We start from the raw sequence: 21,859 nt of genomic DNA, 5'->3' as shown, positions 1-21,859 counted from the left end.
GGTCTCATTACTAGATTGGACTTGTAGTGATCCGCCTGTTTACAGCCTCCCAAAAGCTGGGATTATAGGTGCGTGCCACCATACCCAGTGTCTGCATAAGGTTTCTTAAAATTATTAAATTGATGTTTTTACCAAATTTAGGGCTTCTTCAACAGTGAGTTTTTCAATTCCTTCTTTCTCTTCTTCTTTTGAGCTCTGTATTAGCCAGCTTTACATTGCTGTGACGTAAACAGCCTAATATAAATAACTTAAAGGAGGTTGCAGTCCATGATGGGCCGGCTCTGAGGCAGAACCACTATGCAGAGAGCGCATGGCGGGGGCGGCTGCTCGCCTCACGGCCCCCAGGAAGCTGAGTGACCAAGAACCAGACTGCACCCTTCCGAGGTGCCATGCCCTACCTGCTCCCCAGCTAGGCCCTACCTCCTAGGAGCCCCCTTAATTGTGAGCTCGGAGAACTAGCCCTTCACAAGGTTGGCACCCTTGAAATCCAGGCACCTCTTCAGCTGTGTCCTAATCCAATCCAGCTGACAGGATTAACTGTCACAAGTTAAAAGCATAGATCATGGTCACTGAGGTGTCCCCTCTCCCTTCCGTCATTCTTTTTCAATTCTTTTCTTGTTCTTCAAATTGGGTAACTTCTATTGACCCATCTTCAAGTTCACTATTGTTTCTCTGAGGTGCTTGTAAATCCATCCAGTAGGGGTTCATTTCAGTTATTGTACCCTTTGTTTTTTTTTTTTTTTAATTAACTGATTTCTTTATTTGTTACAGAGTGTCAGGACACAGTTCAGACTCCTAGTGACCCTCCTTTCTCTGCTTCCTTAGTTCTGGGATTACAGGTGTCTGCTACCATGCCCGGTTTTGGGGCCAGCACAACATGTGCTACTGGGGATTGAACTCAGATCCTTGCGCTTGCCAGGCAGGTGCTTAAACCATGAAGTTATCTCTCCAGCCCACCCTTTGGCTTTAAAATCTCCATTTGGAGGCACAAACAATAAAAGCAAAAATATGCGAAAGAGCGTGACTGCATATAATGTAAAAGCTCCTCACCAATAAAATAAGCCAACCTACAGATTGGGGAAAAATATTTACAAGCCATATACGTGTTAAGGGTTAGAATCTGAATAAAGTTATTCACTTCAACAGAAGAAGGCCAAATAACTCAATTTAAAAATGGTAAAAGAACTAAATAGATATTTTTCAAAAGTAGACAGCTGGTCTATTGAAAGGAGCAGTTAATGCTTCATTTTTTTCTCTTTATTTTTTCAACCAATTTTGCATGTTTATATCTGGTAATCTGAACAACTGATTTGAAGACAATATGCAACATAACATCCATTGTTGAATTCTTATTATTTTGTTTAGTGAAATTCTGTATCATTTCTGATGCACCTGCCTGGCAAGCACGAGGTTGTGAGTTTGATTCCCAGTAACCCACCCCCCAGTATAGACAAGAAAATGCCAAGAGGTGTATGAAAAGGGGCTCAATGTTACTAATCATCAGAGAAATGCAAATCACAATCACCATGAGATGTCACTTCATGCTGATTAGAATGGCTTTTATAAAATGACAAGAAGTAGTGAGTGTTGGTGGGAGTGTGCAAAAGAGGAGCTGTTGGAGGTGTAGAGTGGAGGGGGAGGGCACACTGTTAGAGAGGATAGAGACCGTTGGTGTAGATTTGTGCAACCATTGTGGAAAGCAGTAGGAATTTTCCTAGAAAAATTAAAAATAGAACTACCATATGACCCACCAATCCCTCTGCTGGCTAAATACCCTAAAGAAATGAAATCACCATCTCGCAAAATATCTGCATTGCCATGTTCATTGCTCTGTTATTCACAGTAGTCAAGATATGGAAACAAACCAAGTGTCTATTGATGGACGGCTGGATAAAGGAATTGCAAGAAGAAACCGGCATCTTTTATACATGGTGGAATGCTCTGAGCCTTAGAAGGTGATTCTGGTGCTTGCAATGACGTGGATGAACCTAGAAAGCATTATGCCAAGTGAAATAAGGAAGACACAGAGAGACCAATGCTGCATGAGCTCAGTGGAATCGTGTAGAATCTTCTTAAAAAGCCCCAAGAGATACGTAAGCAGGTAATAAAACAGCAGTTACTGGGCTGGGGAGATGGCTCAGTGGTCTAAAGCACCTACTTAGAACAAGCTTGGCAAAGCACAGGGACCGCGGTTCAATCCCCCAGCACCACATGCCAGCCAGCCCCGCCCCCTAGTGGGCTGAGCTGGCCACACACACACACACACACACACACACACATAAATAAAATAAAATAAAACAGCAGTTACTAGGTGGTGGGGGATGGGAGAGTGGAAAAGGGGAAACGTGGCTCACAACATCTGAAGTGGTGGTTACGTAGGATGTCTAGAGCTAATAACTTCGTAGTATATGCTGATGGTACAAGCGAATTGAAAATATAAATTGTAGGTCCCCTTAGCACACATAAGAAAAAAAAGGATGAATATATATTTAATCTATCATATATGATTGCATTATTATTATTATTGTCTGTTTGTTTTTGGCTGGCTCAGGCTGCCTTATGGCCAGGTCTGGGGATCAAACCACAGTCCCTGCACCTGACTGGGTTTGCCCAAGCAGGCGCTTAAACAACTGAGATAACCCGCAAGCCCCCTGATTGCATTATTTGTTGAATATAATAATCTTTTCATTAGGTATATGTATATCAATACATAATTCACGTACTTTAAATATATAAAAAATAGGTTTAATATAAAAAATAAAAATCCTAATAAGCCAGAGGCAGAGCGCAGCGGCTGGGGTTCAATCCTGGTGTGCTGCACTAGCCCCACCGCTGGGGCGCACTGAGACGGTCAGTGATTGAGACTGAGCGTGGTGGTGCGCGCCTGTAATCCCAGCGCTTAGAAGGCTAAAAACAGGAGAATCACTATGAGTCCGATCTACATATTGAGACCCTGTAGACCTTGTACTAAAATACATTTTTAGAAATCCACTCTTTTTATAGTGCTTTCTCGCTTGCTCTCTCTCTCTCTCTCTCTCTCTCTCTCTCTCTCTCTCTCTCTCTCTCTTTGAGACAGGATCTTGCTAAGTAGCCCAGGTTGGCCTCGAACTCATGGTGATTCTCTTTCCTCAGCTTACAGGTCTTTGCCACTATGACTGGCCTCTTATAATGATCTTGTACTGTGTCGAATAGCTGAGCTGGAAGTACAGTTCCTGGGCTTGATCCCTGTGTGGGTCCAAGTTGGGCGTGGCCAGAGCAAAGTCTGCCAGAGAGTCGCAGGGACAAAGTCCAGCCATGCTGGAGGTCCTCGAGGCGCCGGGCACTGCGTGGCTGCTCTGTCCTGGCCATGCTGGCTGCACAGATACCTGGAGCCAGAGGGCTTCATGCAGAGGGACACAGAGCCTGCTAAAGAACAAGGCTGCCTCTCTTTCCTTCCATTGCTAGCTATTCATTCTAAATGATCAAATATCATGGGGGTGATAGAAAAGACCCCAGCCTAGAGCTCTAGAATGCTTTTCTGGTTTGGTCTTTTAAATTTGTGACAAGGACATTTGGCCAAGATGTTGCTTGTGGGTCAGAAAGTATGATACCTGCTATTGGATGGCTTCCTGAGACAAAAAGCCCCCGGTGAGGCGCTAGATAGGAATCCCATGCACCAAGGTGGATGCCTTTGCTATACGAGGCTTTGGCCCAGGCTATGTTCTTAATATTTTTGGAATCAATTGGGCACATTTTAAATAGGATGTTTGACTCTGTCCATTAGACATGCCTATCTCTCCAGTTTGCCATAATTCCTAATGCCCTTAACCCTGCGGCTTCAATGAGTCTGTTTCACATTCGCTTTTCTTAACATGCTCTGTGTGTTCCTGTAGGTTTCTAAGTGTCTGAGTCCTTCTCTTAGTCATGCTGGGGTTGCTACAACTTTCCTGAGTGGTGCCACTGTGGCTGCAGATGGAGAAAGGTCTGAATTGATCCATGGGAAATTAGGATGCATAGGTAACTGCATAGGCCCCAGGAGGCAGACTGGAATGATGACAGATATTCCCACAATGCTCTAAGGCAGCTTTCCTTGGCCTAGACCTGGGCTTGCACAGTGTTCCTACAGAGGAACCAGCTTATAAACTGAGATGCACCACTGAACTGAGAGGGTCAGGGTGGGTGGGCAACTGGAACACACTGTCATGCAGCGGACGCTGAGGAAGAGAAGACATGGGGGACACAGAATGGTCAATAATGAAAAAAATAACCCAGCCACATCAGAGAAGAGTGGCATCATAATGGGCCATACCAGGTAGGAGCTCAGTGCCACTGTGCTGACTCCATGCACAGTGTGGGCCAGGAGCTTTGGGGAGAGAACAAAGGCAGAAAAGATGACAGAGGGCTGAGTGAGCTCTAATGGGATGCATGGAATGCAGAAGCCAGTGGATTTTGTTTTATTTATATTTGCAGTATGGGGGCCTCACACATGCTAGGCAGGGTTTGCCCACTGAACTGCACCTCCAAGACCTCAAGACACAAGATTTTAAGATGAAATAGAAACACTTTTAGAGACACTTTGGGGAAATCTTTGATGTTAGAAACTTGAGAATTCAGAGCCAGTCCTTCAGAAAAATGTAGCCACCAGAGGTTAGGGGCATGTAGTCTAGAGTTGCAACGCATTATCTGTGTGACATCAGGCAAGCTTTTGGCTTTTTCTAAATGGCAAAAGAAAATAGGGTGAGGGGGGTACTAACCTTATAAAGTGGTGTTGGTAGTAGGGACATAAACGGCTAAATGCTGTGAAATATCTGTAACAGCTCTTTCACTCTTCCTCCCCTCCTTCTCTTTCTCCTCCTTTACATCAAAGCGCTTATGTGCCAGGAGGTTTGGTTATATTCAAAATAGTAGCCTGGATGGTGATTAGCAGCAATGAACACATTTTGAAAGGACAAGCAGATATTTCCAGGAAAGGTCACACCGCTGGCTGTGCTCAGAGCTTTGCTGTGGGGCTTTGGGAAGTGCGAAGGCAGCCTGAGGATAGGGAGCCTGGGAGAAGAGGACAGAAGGCAAGCCTCGCCTACTGATGTGTCTGAGACTCGGCACAGCCACACTCAATCTGTCCTCAGGTGGGGTGGTGGGGCTGCGTGTTACTGCACCATTATGGGCAAATGCTCTGCATGGCGGCCCTCATAGGAGCCCGGCTGGGGTGAGGATGGGGTGCATGGGAGAAACCTTGGCTTTTCTGGGTCAGGAGAAGGAGCAGCTGTTGCAGGTGGCCTGCTTCCAGCAATTGCCTGTTCTACCCTTCCCACTCCAGAGCTTAGATGCCACAGAAATCAGATGGTAGTCACAATGAAAAGCAGCCCACAGCCCAAGAGGGACGCTTCGCTTCCCAGTGCCTTCCTGTTTGGCCTCTGTAGAGGGCTGCGCTTGTAGAAGAACTTGGGTGTAATTTCTGCAGACAGATGCTGTGTTCTCTGAGCTGAGGCAGATGGGCAGCAGGAGGAGGAGGTGGGGGTGGCTGTGTGGGAGGAGGTGACATTTGTAAATATGTCAGGGGACAATGCCAAATCAGTGGATGCAATGGGACCTGCTTAGATGCACTGGCCTTTCCTAAATGATGTGTGTGTGTGTAAAGAGAGTTAGTGGTGTCAACAGGGTATGGATTCCTGATTCCCATGATTACAAGTGGGTGAAAATTAGCTCTTCTTGCATAACATGATTTGTAGAGCTGTTGACAATCTGCACAATTAGCTGTCACTTTTCTCTCTCATCACAAATAACCAAATGGGCCAGATAGCAGGCAGCAGAGGATGAAGAGCTGTAGATGACATGGGCTAACCTGTCCCACTCACCAGTCTCCAAAGAACCAAGCCCAGATGTGAGCAGGAGTGTGGCTCCTTGGCTAGGGTTTCCCCGGGCAGCCGCTCCCGTGGACAGACCTCTAACCAAGCTCTAGAGGCTACAGCAAGCACCCACATAAGCTCGCTTTAAGCTAAATCTGAATCAGATCTCAATGCAAAGGTTGAAATTTGCCTCACTGGAAGCTCATCCTGGTTCAGCGTCCAGCTCCTTACCCCTTTGTCCAGAGGAACCTTCACATCCATAGAGAAGGAGCCTGTTTCCCCATTGATCATGGCTGTCCTCAGCTTTGGGAGCAAAGGGAGTCATGTTAGTTCTGTGACTCACACCGGAGGACTGGAGGATCTGAACTTTACTGATCAGATTGCAGCTGATGCCTTGAGACACTTGATTCTTCCCCTTCCCTCCAAACAGACCACCAGGAGGGAAGAGAGACCTGACTCTAGCTGCCATTTAGGTTATAATTCTAGGCAGTCATCAAGGCGATGCCCCGAAGGGGCCTGAGGCATCGGGGGATCCAGTGTCATGTTGTGGAGACATAATTTCTGCCAAAGTCTGATATGGAGACCAAAGGCCAGGCTAACACATCACTGAAACTCAAACTCAGTAGCTTAGAGCTGTGAGTTCATCCGGGTGACTCAGGAAGATATATTGTGTTAGTTGCTAAACCAATTACACATAATAGGACCTCTGGCTATGGTTTGTAAAGGCTCTGGGCTTGAACCATTCTGCTTTGAAGAACAGAGCAGCCTCGATGCCTGCAGCCACTCACTGGTTTGATACGGAACTACACAACCCAGCTTCTCTTTGCCCTTTTTTCCCCCACTCACGACTTCAGCTTGGTCTTCCCACTCCACTTCAGAGAGGTCCACGCTGTTGTAGTTGGGCTTGGGCTTCAGTTTTTTCCCCTCTCTGTACTGGAGTGCATGGGCAGGAAGGAAAACACCAGGTTAGCACGTAGCCCTACTCTTATTTTCTCTATTACATAAAGCCTTTCATGGATACAAAAAGAGATCAAAGAATCCAAGGGATTCCTTAAGCTCTCTGGACCAAACTTCCATCCAACACACAGATTTCCTGGCCACATTTGTGACAGATGGTCTCACGGCCGCTGGGTGGATATTTCCCAAGAGGAAGACCTCCAGGTTTGTGAGTCAGCTGCCATAGTTTGGACAGCTCTAATTGTTAGAAAGTTCTTCCTCTTACAGACCTGCAATTTGTCTCCCTATAAAACTTAATTTTTTTAATTTTTTAAAATAGGTGCAAAATAGTATTAAAACAGAAATATTATAAATGATACAGAAATTCACTAAATAAAATAATAAGAATTTCACAGTATTTGTTGTAATGCATAGTGTTGTCTTCAAATTAGTTGTTCATATTACCAGATATATGCATGCAAAATTGGAAGAAGAAAGCTAAAAAGAAAGAAATATAAAGGAAATTAAGAAGAGAAAAATGACAAAGAATTGAAAAAAGGAGACACAGACCAGCAGAAATCCATAGTAAGTTGTCCAAACCATCTTGCTTACATACAGAGATACATCTCCTCACCTCCCTGTAAAGTTTAATCCACCAATCTTAGTTCTTTCCCCTGGAGCCACAGAGTGTGCTCCTACCAGAAACCTTCCGCTGTTCCAAAGTCCTGACTCTCTTGGGAGTGACTTTTTCCAGCCTGATATTCCCATTTTGCTGGTAGTTTGGCTCCCTCTGAATATGCTCTGCTTTGTCAGGATCCCCCCACAGGAAGATTCCAGGATAAAAATCAACATTCTGTACGGAATCCGGCCACTGTGGTGGGGGGCGTGATGTGTGAGCCAAAGTATTCTTCAGCCTTAGTGGCTGCCTACGAGTCCACTGGCTGCCTGGACTCTCATACTTCTGTGGCAACTGTGATATAAAGCTCCCCGTCAGCCACCTTCTGGCCTCCCTCCATTCTGAGCTGCACTGTTGAATCACGCGTCTGCACATTCCTAATCAATGTCATCTTAATAGTTTTAGCTCATTGCTTAATGAGAATATTTTAATACTCTCTTGTACTCATTCTCTCACTCTCTAGATCAGCCATATCTTGTAGATCTCAGGACATCTGTCACATACATTTTCATCTTGTGGGCAGAATTTTTGAAAGGGACAGAGCCAAGGGCAGGTCTGCAGAGTTTGATACCAACTTGATGATGGAGAGCCATTAATTAACATTCTATCGTGATTATTTTCTGGCCTTGATACCCTTCCTCATGCTAAGACAGATCTCACCCAATTATCTACAATTAAGTCTTCAATCCCTCCTGGGTTTAGGTTAGTAACCCCATCATGAAAGGAAAGAAGATAGTTTATCATCAGGTAAATGAAAAACATGACTATCTAGTAAAAGGAATCCCTGGCAGGTGCTCGTAGGGTTGAGGTCTCTGTCTTTGCGTGCTCAGATTCTGAGAGTATTTCTTTATTGCTTGATAATTTCTTTCCAGGAAAGCATCATTCCTGTTTGTCGCCTGTTCAGGAGGTCTGTAGTGCAAGTGCTGCCGGGGTCCTTCCTTCATTCTTTCCTCCTCCTCCAGGCTGTGAGATGTTCTGCATGTTGCCTATTGACATCCATCCGCATTGAACAGCACTGTCCCAGCACATTTCATGCAATCTGTTTCTTTGGAGTGAGCATAACATTCCACTGCCTTTTCCTACCTCCTGATGTCCCCTGAAAGGCATAGTTAGCCCTTCATGTTAAATTCGAAATTCTACTATCTTAGCGGCACTGACATGGGAAGAGCTTAGATCCATCCATGACCTTTCCATTTATCGCTAGGCACATCCTTTCATGTTTTCCTGATAGTGGCTTCTTTAGTGAGCTCATGCCTTTGGCCTTCCCACAATCTCATGTAATCATGTTCCATGTGGTTTAGTCTGGAATTGTTCAATTGCTGTAAATCTTACTTCCTTAATTTGACAAAAACTTCTGTTCATAGCATTCTTCAAAGCATCGTAAGATTAGGTACATGGTAGACACATCAAGGGCAAAGAAAATGCTCCAGAGACACTGTCCTGAACACTCTCTATGACTTGACCAGACTGGGGGAGGAGCGTATGCTAAGATTCCTCTAGGACTTTAGCTCCTCTACCAGCCATGGCACTGAAAAAGGCAACTCTGATGGCCATGGACTTATGAATTGCAGTTCACAATATGAATTGATTGGTGAAAGCCTTATATTCATCCAGGTGACACAGATGGTGACAGGTGGGTTTCTGATCAGTGCCCTTACTTCTACAAGTGAGCTCCAGGATCAGCACTGGTGTTATTTCTTCCTTAGTGAGGCACACGCTCGCACTGAGGCTGTCTCCCACTGAGCTCACTGGCCTAGCACTGTGACACGTTATGGGTAGAGATGCTTACCCCTCCGAATCTGAATTGTGAAGACGGGGGGAACCGGGCTGTCTCATGTGCCCTGATCTCTCTACCCTGAATCCTGTAGTTTGCCTGAAATAGCTCAATCAATTGCCTTGTGGACACTCAATATCTATTTGAACCAAACAGAATGAATTGGGATATAGACTGGCTTCTACAAATGACATCAAGGGCAAAGAAAATTCTCCAGAGATGCACTGCCGTGAACTCTCCCTATTACTTGACAGAAGACTGGGGGAGGGGAGGGTGCTAAGATTCCTCTAGGACTTTAGCTCCCCTACCAACCATTGCCCTGAAAGGGGCAGCTGTGACGGCCATGGCCATGGCCGCGACCATGTACTGTGGCCAGGAAAGAAGAAAGCCTCCACTTTAGGGTACAGCTTTCAGATGGATCAATGCAACTTTCTTTCTCGGCCACCAACTGCTGAGTTGAATTCATGTGAAAACGCCTTGAAGGACTGTATCAAGACAGAGGGAGTTAGGAAGTGGGCAGACTTCAGAAACAACCGAAGACAAATTCATGATGCCTCCCCACCTCCCCGCTGTCATGACTGGTTCCCTTGTCAGTTTTTTTGTCAGCCCGTTATTCATGCCCATTTCAGGGTCCCCTGGAGTTTTGCTGTTACACTTGTAAGCTGCAAGAGAACTGGAGCCACTGAGGCAGTGAGGGGACGGGGACCAAATGTGTACTGTGCTGGAGCCTATAATAACTTCCCAAAGCTCGTGTATTATAGGCATAGTCCCCAGCATGGCGACTCTTAAGGGAAGGGGTCTAGTGGGAGCAAGGCAGGTCATTGGCAGTGTAGCTCCAGAGAAAATTCGGGATTTGTCTCTCTTTCTCTCGCTCTGCTCTCCCACCACCACCACCACCACCAGCAGCAGTACCATATGTTCCTGCAATATCATGATCCCTCACCACCACCGCAGGCCTAAAAACAGTAGGTCAACTCACTAGGAATTGAAAATTCCAAATCTGTATACCAAAAATAAATCTTTTTTTCTTTATAAGTTGACTTTCTCGGGTATCTTGTTACAGTAGTAGAAGGCTGATTAACGCCCTGCCCTCCAGTTAGTTAGCTTCAAAACCACAGCCTCGAATTACGTGCACTCTGGTGTGCTTATCAATAATTTCACACATTTTTGTCTTGTCTCTATTATTAGACTATAAACAATTTAAAAATGAGAACCATGACTTAATCATATTTTTTCTCATATTATTCACTGGGTTTGGAATGTTTTGTGAAAGACTCCCAAAGGATCCCAAGGCAAATGAGATGTGTACCTACCAAAGGTCGGAGGTCAGGATGCGAGAGGATGTAGCCGTTGTTCGTGTTCAGGAAGGCGTATCCATGGACCCCGAGCTGTGAGAGTCGGAGGTAGAGAGCATCAGATGCTGTTAGTGTGGGATGACTGTGTTGGGAAGGGGTTTGAGGCTGTGTGGTGGCTCAAGACGGCAGCTCACAGCTATGAGATTTTCAGACACAAACGGTGGAACTGAGCCAGCATCATCCTTCCACCAGTAGATTCTGAAGTCCTTTCCAAACCCTGGCGTTTGCAGCAACCCTACCAAAGTGCATCATTGCCCAACTCTTTCCTAACACCTACTCTAGGTACCTTGATGACGTCATCTCCTTCACTCTCAAAGCTGGACTGTGAAATATACAGAAGCAGATTGAGACAGAAGCCCTGGGCAGACAAATAACTTCTTGAAGGCCACAAAGCAAGTCAGAGCTGGTGATGGCAAAAGGTCCCAGGACGACAAGCTGCCGTTACTGTGCTCAACACGAGGCTAGCCTGGGGCCCAGATGGAGCAGCCCCTTCTGAGTTGTGGGCCAGGCTGCCACTACCTGGGGAGAGGCTCTTGGGCCCCCGTTAGAGTCTAGATCCTAAGTGTCTCCCAAAGGCTTCTGTACTACAGGCTTGACAGGTAGGAAGCAGTTAGGCCACAGGGGTTGGGTGTGTCTTGGAGGGCACAGGGGGACTCCAGCCCCTCGTAGTTCTCTCTTCCATGCTGCTATGTGGTTAGTAGTCTGCTACACTCTAGGTCTGCTTGTGCTACACTGCCTCATCACCAGCCCCAAAGCGGCAGGGCCCACCACAGTAAGTCCTCCCCCTTGTAAGTTAGTTTTCTCGGGTATTTTGTCCCAGGGATGGAAACCCCTGCCCCAAAGGTAGGGGCTGACCGAGGCTCACCTTGTAGCGGGGTGCCAGCTTCATCAGCTCCCTCAGTGTCACATCAGAGCCCACCACACCCAGGAGAATGCCATGGGACCTCTGGAAGAGAACCACAGGGGCAAGGAGGGCAGGCTCCCCTGTGCACCAGGCCAGATCGGGCTCTAGGTCTTTGTATTTAATTTACTTAATTAATTAAATTTAATATTCATGTATTTGGTACAGGGTCTCACTACACACCTTGAACTCATAGGGATCCTCCTGTCTCAGCCTCCCCAGTGCTGGGATTACAGGTGTGTGCCACCACGACTGGTCTTGGTGCCTGGTTTGGCATGCCAGGGTGGTGCTGGCACAGCACGCAATACCGGATCAAACCCGGGTCCTTGTGCTTGCCTAGGCAGACACAGACTGCTGAGCTATCTCTGTGGCCCTCCAGGTTCTTTTAGAGCCTGGATGAGGAAGTCACTCGCGTCTCAGGTGGACCTTCCTTGCAGTTAGATTTTAGCTCTCTAAATGAAAATTTAGAGCCTGTCAGGATAGTCCTGGGAGCCCACTTAGCTGCTCAGAAGATTAATGCCCTGTATTAATATTTCAGTGGTAATATTTAAATGAAATACAAAGTTGAATGAAATATTCATCTGTACATCAGAAGCTGAAGTACTGGGATCTGAGGGACTTCGCGGGGCATGGGGCCAACAAAGCAATTCCTGACCGGAGCGAGGATGAAAGGCTCCACAAATTCTCTCATTAGAGACTCTCACAACCAAGTTAGAGTCTGCCCAGCCTGGCAGGTTAAGTGTGGGTGTCCTGGAAGCCTGGAAGATGCCTCCTCTGGCCTTGTATCCCCAAAGTAGTGGAGCAGGGGCAGAGTGGCAGGACTGACCACCAACTGGCTGGGCAGGACCACGGGGGTAATGAGCTTTGGGCAGTTATAGACCCTCAGCCTTGCCACTGACCAAAGGCTGCAATATTGTCAGTCTGGGACAGGATACAGGAGTCTGTGCTCAAACCCTCTCAGGGCGGCTTTGATGCTCACCCAAGCAAGAAACCACTGGCCTACAAAGTGCTCTGGTCCCTGCTGCTACCTTGGGGAGTGGCCACTCACCGTTTCATTCTTTTTGCTGAAGACGGGCATGGCCACGGTAGTGAGGAGCATCAGGCTCTGCGTCTTCGAGGTAAAGAGCTGCCAGAGAGGAGAGGGTAGAGGTTGGGGGTGGCTGAGGTGCCCACTGGTGCATCCTGCTCAGAGCACAGTGGGGAGGACATGTCAGTGATTGAGCTCCTCAGTGTCACCTTCCACAGGCGGGAAGAAATCTCAGACAAGGCCTCTCCTCTCTGCCAAAGGAAGCTGGCAGGAGTGCTGGGGGTTGAGCAGGAGCCCCAGGCTCCTGTCATGGGCAAGGCCCTGGGCCCACACCCAGCTCTCAAGCATGTGCCCCAAGCCCTTTTACCTTGGCCAGGTCACAGAGGAGCCTGCATGGGAAAATGGGCCATTCTGTGCCTTCCCAGAAGTACAGAGGCTTAGCCTGGCATAAGCATTTGCACAGACCTCTGGTATGGTGGCCACAAGCCATAACTGAGGTCAGGTAAGACAGCAAGATGCCCCCCCCCATTCCCCACCCCTTTAGGAGCCATTCCTCACTGGAGTGAGTCATTGGTATAGGGTGGGGACATCTGCCCTCCCAGTGGATTCACAGCTTCAGCTTGGAGGTGCCCAAAGGGGGGCCAGGAATGTTGACCTCAGTGATTCCAAAGTCACGGAGAAGAGGAGGGAAGGAGGAAATAGAGGAGACGCAGGACTAGGGGGATTGGAATTGCAGGGAAGGGGTCATTCTTTAAAGTGGAGATAAAGCTATAGCTTCATTTGTGTGCTTGAAGAACCAGAGACCCTGGAATATCAGAAGGTTGTCCATGAAGTACCTGAGGACAGCCTGACACAACTCACCTAGAACAAAAAATTGTGTGTGTGTGTGTGTGTGTGTGTGTGTGTGACTAGGGATGGAATTCAGTCTTGTGCATGTCGGGCAAGTGCTGTATCTCTGAGTCACATCCCCAGCCCTTTCTATTTTATTTCGAGACGAGCTCTTGCTGAGTAGGCCAGGCTGGCTTTAAACTTTTTTTAAAAAATAATTTTATTGAGAAACAAATAGGAATGAGACAGTTTCAAAACCAATTAGTAGGACAGTTTCAATATTTAATACATTGCATATTGTTGTCTTAGTGGTTATTCATTGTACAAGATGGAGACATGATATCCTGTCCACAAACACTATTAGAACAAATCTTTCTCTTCACTGAATTAAGAGAATGTAGCTGTATATCTATTGTAACTATTTTGAATATGCAGATACAAAATGGTTGTTCATTTGTATCCCCTTTCCTTGTTTAGTTTTGTCAGAGAAGGCTATTCCATTATCATTTAAATATAGGTGCATAAATTCAGCAAAATATTCCAAAATAGTCCAGTACCTCATAATAGTAGTGGGTTATCCGTAAGACTGGCAATGTCAGAAGTTGTTGACTTGAGCCTTTTATAGTTCAGTATATTAATATGGCTTTACATTTTATACTTTGTTTTTACACTTTTCTGCTGGATGGTTAAGACCAAGATAATAAGAGATGTAGCTTTTGTATATGATCAGGTCAGTCAAATCCCCTCAGGATTTTATCCTGAAACCCTGTACTGCAATTTGTAGATCTTTCGTCAGTGTCAGTCTTGTGGGTGAGTCACGGCCATTGTTTGACCAATTTGCTCTCTGTAAAAGTCAGAGAGAATATTTTCTCTCCATGCGACTCTCCTTAGGCACACACTACATCATTGATCACTTTCCTCTGTGGTCCCATAATCTCCTTGATCAGAAAATTTGGGACACAACTGAGTTACATGATATTACACTACAGGTTCTCCTATGTCCTGAGTCCTCACCGACCTTGAAAGGCTAGGGCCAAAATGCTGGCTGTCCTTGCAGCCCTTCTTTTTCTCTAATTTTTGGTCTGCAAACTTAGGTTGTTAACTCTCCAGAAGAGAAGCTTATTGTTATTACCCTACAACACAAACAGTTGAGCTTAACCTCATTATCTGGCTGAATATCAAACATCTTAGGTGTAACATGGAACAGGTATTTTCCATCAAGTAATGATATGTTAGCCTTTAAGTCCCTACAGAATGTGAAGAAAAAATTTTTTTAAATAAAACAATATTTTAAAAAATAGGAATAAACAATTACATATTTTTACACAGAAGTTTAGAAATCTAACCATATACAGCATTGTAGCAGGACAGTCCTGTGACATTTTTTTTTCTTGTCTCATTTTCATTTATTATCCTTTTTTTCTGAAACATTTACTTGGCAGTATGGCAGTCACTGGTCTATCATGACAAGCAGTACATATTTAGAAGACCAGAATGACAGGCCTTCCAAGCATGACCCTACTATTACACATTGCTATCTTCAGTGCAGTTGCTTGGTTCACAGGTATTAGCATATATAGTCAGGGTGAGAATCCTACCAATTAACTGCTAGTTTCAACAACCTGCTGCAGAATCTCAGGATCATTGCCTTAACCATCTTGTACATATAAATGTATGGCTTTACCCCTCTCGTGTTTCCTAGCTTTTCTCCTTGCCCTCTCCTCCTTATCTAATCCTCAAGTTCTTGCTTTCCTTTTCATTGTGTTATACCTTTCTATTTTTCTGGCTTTAAACTTGAAATCTTCCCACCTCAGCTCTACAAGCAGCTGCGGTCACAGATGCACGCTGCCACACCTAGCTCCAAGTCCCTTTCAAGGTGTTACAGGAAGGCAGAGTGTTGTCTCTTCACTCTCCTTTTCCTGTTCCTTCTGCCAAGCACACACCCGAACACTGCTTTGTTTTTCCGGGCACAAGCCTGCCTCACTGGCTTTGGGGGATCTGAAAGGCTTCCTAGGCCGGCTCCCTCAGCACAGCTCCATGCTCCGCAGGAGGGACGTGTACATGGGGCATACTGGGAGTCGGCTCCTTCCCAGGCTGGCAGCTGTCATAAAGTTGGATGGATGCAGGACAGAGACGGAGCAAGGACCAAAGAGAGTAGCACATAGAGCACCGTTAGAGAAGTTTAGAAATCTAACCATATACAGCATTGGGAGACAAGGTCAAGGAATACCCCGCTCCAGCCGCCATCTCCCTCCTCCGCCTTGGACAGATGGGGCCCCATGAACAGCAAGAACCTGGAAGGAAGGCACAGCCTGCCCAAGTGAAGCATGCTCTTCCCTTCTGAGCATCAGCCTTAGGGACAGCAGTAGGTGACAGACAAATGTCCAGGGCACTACTTACAAGCTGAAGTCCCTTTAAAGTCAATTAAGGTGGTTTTAACCCCCAAATTTGGCAAAAGGCTCATATGTGCTATTAAGAGATAAGCGTGCCACTGCCCTAGATATTGAACATGCCAGAAGAAAAGCTGAGAAGCTGAGTTCCCAGCCTCCTTTGCTCCTGTGTCCTGGTCAGACAGGCGCTTATTCTACTGAGCTATCTCCCCGGGCTATGTCCTGGTCAAAGACAGGTAGATTCGCCATCAGGAAGACTTGCCCTTCCCATCTTCCCAAAGCCTGGAATATGGGCTCTGGTGGTTACAATTCCACCAGCCTCTCTGACCACGGGGAGGAGGGGGAAGAGGGCCGCATTCTGGGGACGTGAAGGTGACCCTGGAAGTAGCCTGGGACCCTGATGCCCCTCATCAGCTTCCAGATGCCCAGCTCTAAACCTCTTGTGTGAGGAAGAACTCTACTTCCATAGTAGTTAAGCATCAGTGTGGTACACACCACTAAAGCAGGTGGCTCCACAGCGTTGGGATGTGAACAGTGGCAAGAAGATCCCCCTCCCCCCAAATCCCATTGGACCTCTACCTTTGGCATCTGTTCCTTTGTGTAAGACCCTTGGTCCTACTATCTCTTTGACATGTGGGGACCCTGCGGTGGGCGAGTATGGGGGACCCATGAGGGTGAGCTATGGAGTTGACAGCTTTCATCCCAGAATGAGGGGAAGAAGAGGATAGTGAGCAAGGTGGGTGGCCGTGGGGGGGTAAAGAGGGGTGAGCACATTTAGCAGGGGGCCCTGCACACAGGGAGGCAGGTTCTGTGGGGGCCGGGTTCTGGATCTCTGGGGACAACACGTTGGCAGTGACCCTATTAGTGGGCAGAGGGCTGCTGCCAGAAAAAGGCAAATGTCTTTCTTTCAGGACTTTTCCTGAGGATGTATAATGCTCACCTTCTCTGACCCAGAAAGCTACCTCTGGGTTCCAGAGCCACCCTCAGGCTCACCTTGCTGTCCATGTAGGCTTCTGTCCAGATGATGTCATGGTCATGGTTGATGACCATGGGCCGGCTCAGCACGTGCAGGTATTCCATGACGTTCTCCTGCGCATCAGCCAATGTGGAGATCTGGGTGAAGTAGCCTGGGGGAGACCATAGAGTTGGGCTGTAGAGGGGACCTTCACTCCGAGGCCTTGGGCCGCACAGCACCCTCACAGCTACTGACACCCGGCTCCAGAGCCCCCCGAGGCACAGCATCACAGCAGCAGCCTCAATGAGCCTTCTATGTGTCGCTGTCTTAGGTTCTGATTTCAGGGCAGGTCTTTTCAGGGCGGTGGTCCCTGTCCTCTCTAAGCCCACCCTCCTCATTTCCCTGACCATTGTCTTTCCTATGGCTAGGGGTGGGGCCTGCTTCATCTTCCCCGTGCCTGTAGTGACATTTAAGAGGGTAAGTGGAGTCTAAGGGTATGAGTACTTTAGAACAGGTGCTGCTCTTTGGCCTCAGTGTCTCTCACAAACATTAATTCCACATGCCAGTGAAACGGAACAGCAGCGCCCAAAGAGCCCCTGGCCTCAGACCCTTGGAGGTCTGGCCTTGAAAATGTGGGGCCACCATCCCCTCTTCAAGACTCTACTTGAAGACAGCTGTTCCTTCTGTAACACTGGGCAAACAGGTGATTTCTAACTTCCACTTCAGATGACATTATGACCCAGAGGCCCTGAAGGATTCTGGGGCATTAATTCAGGCTCCAGGAGAAAGCCACCTGCTATATCACCTTTTCCAAGTGGGGACGATGGAGGAGGCAACTGTTCTCTGCAAGGCATTGTTCCCCTTTAAGGCCTCCACTACAGACCCCGCGCTCAGCCCCTGCGGGGACTGGGGATGCCGTCCCACGTATGTGCAGCCTTGACTTCAGGGTGCCCGCCAGTGCCCATGCACCTTTGTTGTTGCAGGCAATCCACTTCAAGCGGTCAGCGAATGTCACTTCTCTCCCGATGAGGTAAGTGAAGACTCGGACCTAGTCCGTGAGAGGCAGGTTGATTTTGCAGCACAGTCATGCAGCCCCTCTTTATGTGGGGCTTAGCTGTTGGGTCAGGATCCCCTCAGTTACCAATTTCTCCACTCAGACCCACTTCTCTTGTTTTGTTTGTTTTTTCTGCTACTAGGGATTGAACCTAGTGCCTTGGCACTAAGCTATATCCCCAGCCCTCTTTAATTTTTTTTTATTTTGAGACAAGGTCTCACTCACAAAGTGGCTAAGTTGCTCAGGCTGGGCTTGTGCTCCTCCTGCCTCAGCCTTCCAGACTGTACCATCATGCCTGACCTGAGCCCCTCTTAATCAGGAAGGACTCTGAGGCCTGAGCAGCTATGTGGCTTGCCCATGGCCATGACAATTGTAAAGCAGGCCCAAGGCCAGACAGCCTGGCAGTTCTGATGACTCAAAACCACGTGCTGGTCCTTCACCTGGAAGCCCCTCACATCAGTTCCCGGGGCCCAAGGTCACCAGAGTTTGGTACAGTCCATGAGGACAGGTCTGAATTTATGAATGGCTCTCATGAGAAAGGACTTGGAACTTCAGGCTGTGCCACTGCTGTCCTCTCCATAGCAGTGGGAGAAGTCTACCTCTGGAAGAGGGAGGGACTCCCTCCTCCCCGACTATAATGCCCCCAAGAGAGCTACCTTGCGGTCCGGCCAGTTATACTTCTCAAACACAGGCTCGTAGTCCTCTACGGCCCCGTCAGTGATCAGCATGATGGCCTGGTTGCAGAGACTTCCTCGCCCAGCTTCTTGGAACTGCGTGAGGCAGAGGAGGGCAGGGGCGTGACAACCGTGACTGCCCGCCCTCCACCTCGGCCCTTTCTCCTGCTCCCACAGCCCTCCTGGCTCCACAGCTGCAGGTACCTGCTTCAGGATCTGGAAGGCCTCACTCAGGGCTTGGTCCACAACCCCCACGCCTTTGACCACCAGCTCATCCACCAGCTGCTTAAAATGCTGCAGGGTAAACATGAGATGGGGCTCAGTGGCTGGAGCAGCCGGGGGCTCCTCATAGCTGGCTGACTGAAGAGGCTGATTAGAACTAATGCCAGAGGCTGTGAGCGCAGGGCCCCTGTTGCGCTGCAGCTAACCCCATGGGCTGCACCCCTCCCACAGCTATTTCTCAGATGCCCCCAAGTTAAGCAGAGAGAGTGTGGGTGGCATGGTACAAATCCACCTCCTTCACTGGAGGCAAGTGCCCAGTGTGCTAGCCAGAGGGCGAAGGACAGTCCAGAGATGGAGTCGAGGGACGACCTCAGCTTCCGGCCTTCACTCAGTGGTGCGCCTGTCACGGAAGACTGGAGGAGCCAGGGCTGAGGTTCAAGAGGAAGCGAAACCCAATCTCTCCGATCACAGAGACATGCAAAATCTCTTAAAAACCATATTGCTCTGTCTTTTTTATCTTTAGTTTTTTATCAGAGAAAAAGGCTCCACCCAAGGGATTTGAATTTGTCCTCTATTAAGGAAGCTCCCCATGAAGACTGATGTGGTAGAAAGGCCACCTGGGGTGCCACGTGGGAGGCCGAGCCCTGGATCCTCCGCAGAAGGCCAGCCTGCAGTCTGAGGGAGGAAGGTCCCATAGATGTGAGGTTGCCCTGCTTACTGGAGCTCAGAGAAGCAGCAGCATGGGTGGTCCTCAGGCGTCTGAGGGGGAACTGCTGACTGACTCACTCTGCTCCTCCAAGCACCACGTGCATAACAAAAGGGACTAGGAAGCAGGCTGCGCAGATGCCATTCCTGTCATGACAAGGGGCATTGGGCCACAGACGGACACTCACCTCTCGGTTGTCTCGGTCTGCCTGGACAAGGATGCCTTTAAAACAGGGCTCGATGTAATGGACGTAGTCATTGTACTGTGGTTGCAGGAAGAGATGAGAGAACAGATAGATCAGTGCGGAAAGCTGGACCCACGGGCAAGGGCCCAGGCACCTCCCAGCATGCACTGAGCTGCCTGTGCACCACCAGTGTGGGCTACACTGTGCCTTTGGCCATTTTTCTGAGCAGATAGAACTGCAGGGCCTTAGCTCTAAACATCCTCCCTTATCCCTTGGTCCTGGTGCCTCTCCTCAGCTGGCTGCCCAAGGGGTCCTTTAGAGTGCAGTGGGGGAGGCCTGTGCCTTTTGCCTCCAAGATCAGCAGAGAGCCCAAAGTGAGCTGCATAACCTGTTACCAGCCAGCCCATCCCAGGCAGGTAAGACCTCAGGGGCTGGGGGGCCTTCTCACACCTCAGAGCAATCTTTTTATTTATTTTGTGGTTTTTTGTTTTGTTTTGTTTTGTTTTGTTTTGCAGTACCATGGATTGAACTCAGGACCTTGCGCTTGCCAGCACAATCATTTTGAAGTTAAATAATTTTGCCTTAACATTCTACTACCAACTAGGTAAATTTCCCAAAGGACAGGAAATGCCAGTTTATGGTAGACTGGAGGAGGTTTCTCAAGGATACCTGGAGGCGGCTGTCCCCTCCCTTGAAGGAGGGCTGAATTAGTCCACTTTCCCTTTTGCTGCTTTTTAAAAGCATCCTCCTACTGTGCATCCTTGATCTTTCTTTTTATTCGTTCTTTCTCCCATCGTGTTTTGGTTGGGGTGGGATGACAGGCCTGGGAGCAGGGCCAGGGAGGGTCTGTCTGTCCCTTGGCAGCAGGGAGAGGCCGCTTAGCAGCTACGACAGACAGCCAAGAGCACATGGAGCAGGATGAGACAGGTATCACTTGGGCCCGTGGTTCTTCACCTGCATTAGATGCCAGACTCCTCTGAGAAACTGATAAAAAAGGTGGACTTGGGCAATCGGACCTGCACCCTTTCCATGTGATTTCAGACCTCTTGAAGCCTATCCTTTGGCAGACTACAGATCCTGGGTGAAAAGCCCTAGATGTAGAGGACAGACCCAGCCTCCAGGAGCAGGCATCCACCGGCTCTAAGCATTGGCTGTCATCCTGCTGTGGATGGAAGCAAGGCTCTCTGGGGAAGCAAAGCTGCTCCCGGCCAGAAAGGCACACCTACCGCTATGATGTTGATGAAGTCATTCTCTCCCAAGGTGTCCAAGATGGTGGTGATGGTGTGCTTGGCAATAGCCATCCTCAGCCCCTTCATGCTGCCGCTCATGTCTACCAGAATCACTATGTCCTTGGGAGAAGTAGCAGCTTGTATATACCTTTAGCAGGAAGAACCGGACAGACCAAAGATGGTAGAGCAAAGCCAGAACAAGCACCTGGCCAGGATCCTCCAGTGACTGGGACAGTACTCATATTCTGAGCCTAGTGTACCCAAAATTCAGGTCAGTGCCACATCTGCACCAGGTGCGATTGTGTCCCATAAACACTGGGTGCCTCTGAGGCCATTGGGGTGGAAACAATAGCGACAATGTCCACCCAATGGGCCTGGTCAAGCCTGGGGGTAACCTTTGCTCTTTTGATTTAGATCATCTGGGGATCCCAAGGGGCTAGAAGAAGGAAAGGAGACAGCTGCATTCTGCCTCAGTTTCTGCTACAAATCTGCCGGAAGGGTGCTGGGGGAGAGCAGAGCCCGAGAGAGGGTTGGCGTGAAGGGCGCTCAGTGTCCCCGATGGAGGTGTGGGTTGAGAAAGACAATGTGATACTTCCTGGAGCAGCGCAGATGCGGGCGGTGGGTGCGGCTGGCCCCGCTCTCGTGTTGGAGTAAGGTCTGCCCACCCAAACCCTGGGGTAGAGGGAGAGGAGGGAGCAGGCAGTGCAGGAAAGCGAGACGGAGCCCAAGCTGGGAGGTGCATGCCAGCGCCGAGGCTCTTTCCCCGCCCAGCTCTCACCAGCCACTGTTCCGGCAGTCGAAGGCAATGACTCCATTCTCATCGGGTGTCCACTTTATGCCTGGGGAATAAAGGGTGGCTCCTTGAGGCCTCTGAGGAAGCTGGCCAGAGCCCCTGCATGGATGCTGGCTCCCAGGAGAGCCATGCCCGCCAGGGTAGAACTTGCGTCAGACGGTGAGACATACCCTGAGAACTCGGGCAAAAAGGGAAAATTTCTGAGAGACCCTGCCGTCCCAAATGCCTGGGTCAGAGCTGGAGGTCACTGTGCAGGCAGCAAGGACCCCTATGTGTGGCACATGGGACTCAGTCACATCAGCTAGAGGAGGAGCTGGGCACTGTGGTGCA

At 48.4% G+C, this 21,859-nt stretch overlaps 1 protein-coding gene across 1 annotated transcript in view; it reads right to left on the bottom strand.

Annotated features, from left to right (window-relative positions):
* The window catches only part of Cacna2d4 (calcium voltage-gated channel auxiliary subunit alpha2delta 4), a 112,145-nt gene that overhangs the window by 70,555 nt on the left and 19,731 nt on the right, over positions 1 to 21,859 (bottom strand). Inside the window, exons 7-18 of the mRNA XM_012516392.2 lie at positions 21,515 to 21,575; positions 20,734 to 20,884; positions 19,511 to 19,585; positions 18,600 to 18,689; positions 18,378 to 18,491; positions 17,637 to 17,715; positions 16,706 to 16,839; positions 12,516 to 12,593; positions 11,432 to 11,512; positions 10,525 to 10,599; positions 6,672 to 6,758; positions 6,057 to 6,128 (exon numbers count right to left, since the gene is read on the bottom strand). Coding sequence (XP_012371846.2) covers positions 6,057 to 6,128; positions 6,672 to 6,758; positions 10,525 to 10,599; positions 11,432 to 11,512; positions 12,516 to 12,593; positions 16,706 to 16,839; positions 17,637 to 17,715; positions 18,378 to 18,491; positions 18,600 to 18,689; positions 19,511 to 19,585; positions 20,734 to 20,884; positions 21,515 to 21,575 — 1,097 coding nt within the window. The remainder of the gene's footprint in view (positions 1 to 6,056; positions 6,129 to 6,671; positions 6,759 to 10,524; positions 10,600 to 11,431; positions 11,513 to 12,515; positions 12,594 to 16,705; positions 16,840 to 17,636; positions 17,716 to 18,377; positions 18,492 to 18,599; positions 18,690 to 19,510; positions 19,586 to 20,733; positions 20,885 to 21,514; positions 21,576 to 21,859) is intronic.

Source organism: Octodon degus, unplaced genomic scaffold (genome assembly GCF_000260255.1).
Source record: "Octodon degus isolate 3935 unplaced genomic scaffold, OctDeg1.0 scaffold00104, whole genome shotgun sequence".
NCBI lineage: Eukaryota > Metazoa > Chordata > Mammalia > Rodentia > Octodontidae > Octodon > Octodon degus.
The sequence above is the reverse complement of the archived record's forward strand: the minus strand, read 5'-3'. Positions and strand labels throughout refer to the sequence as shown.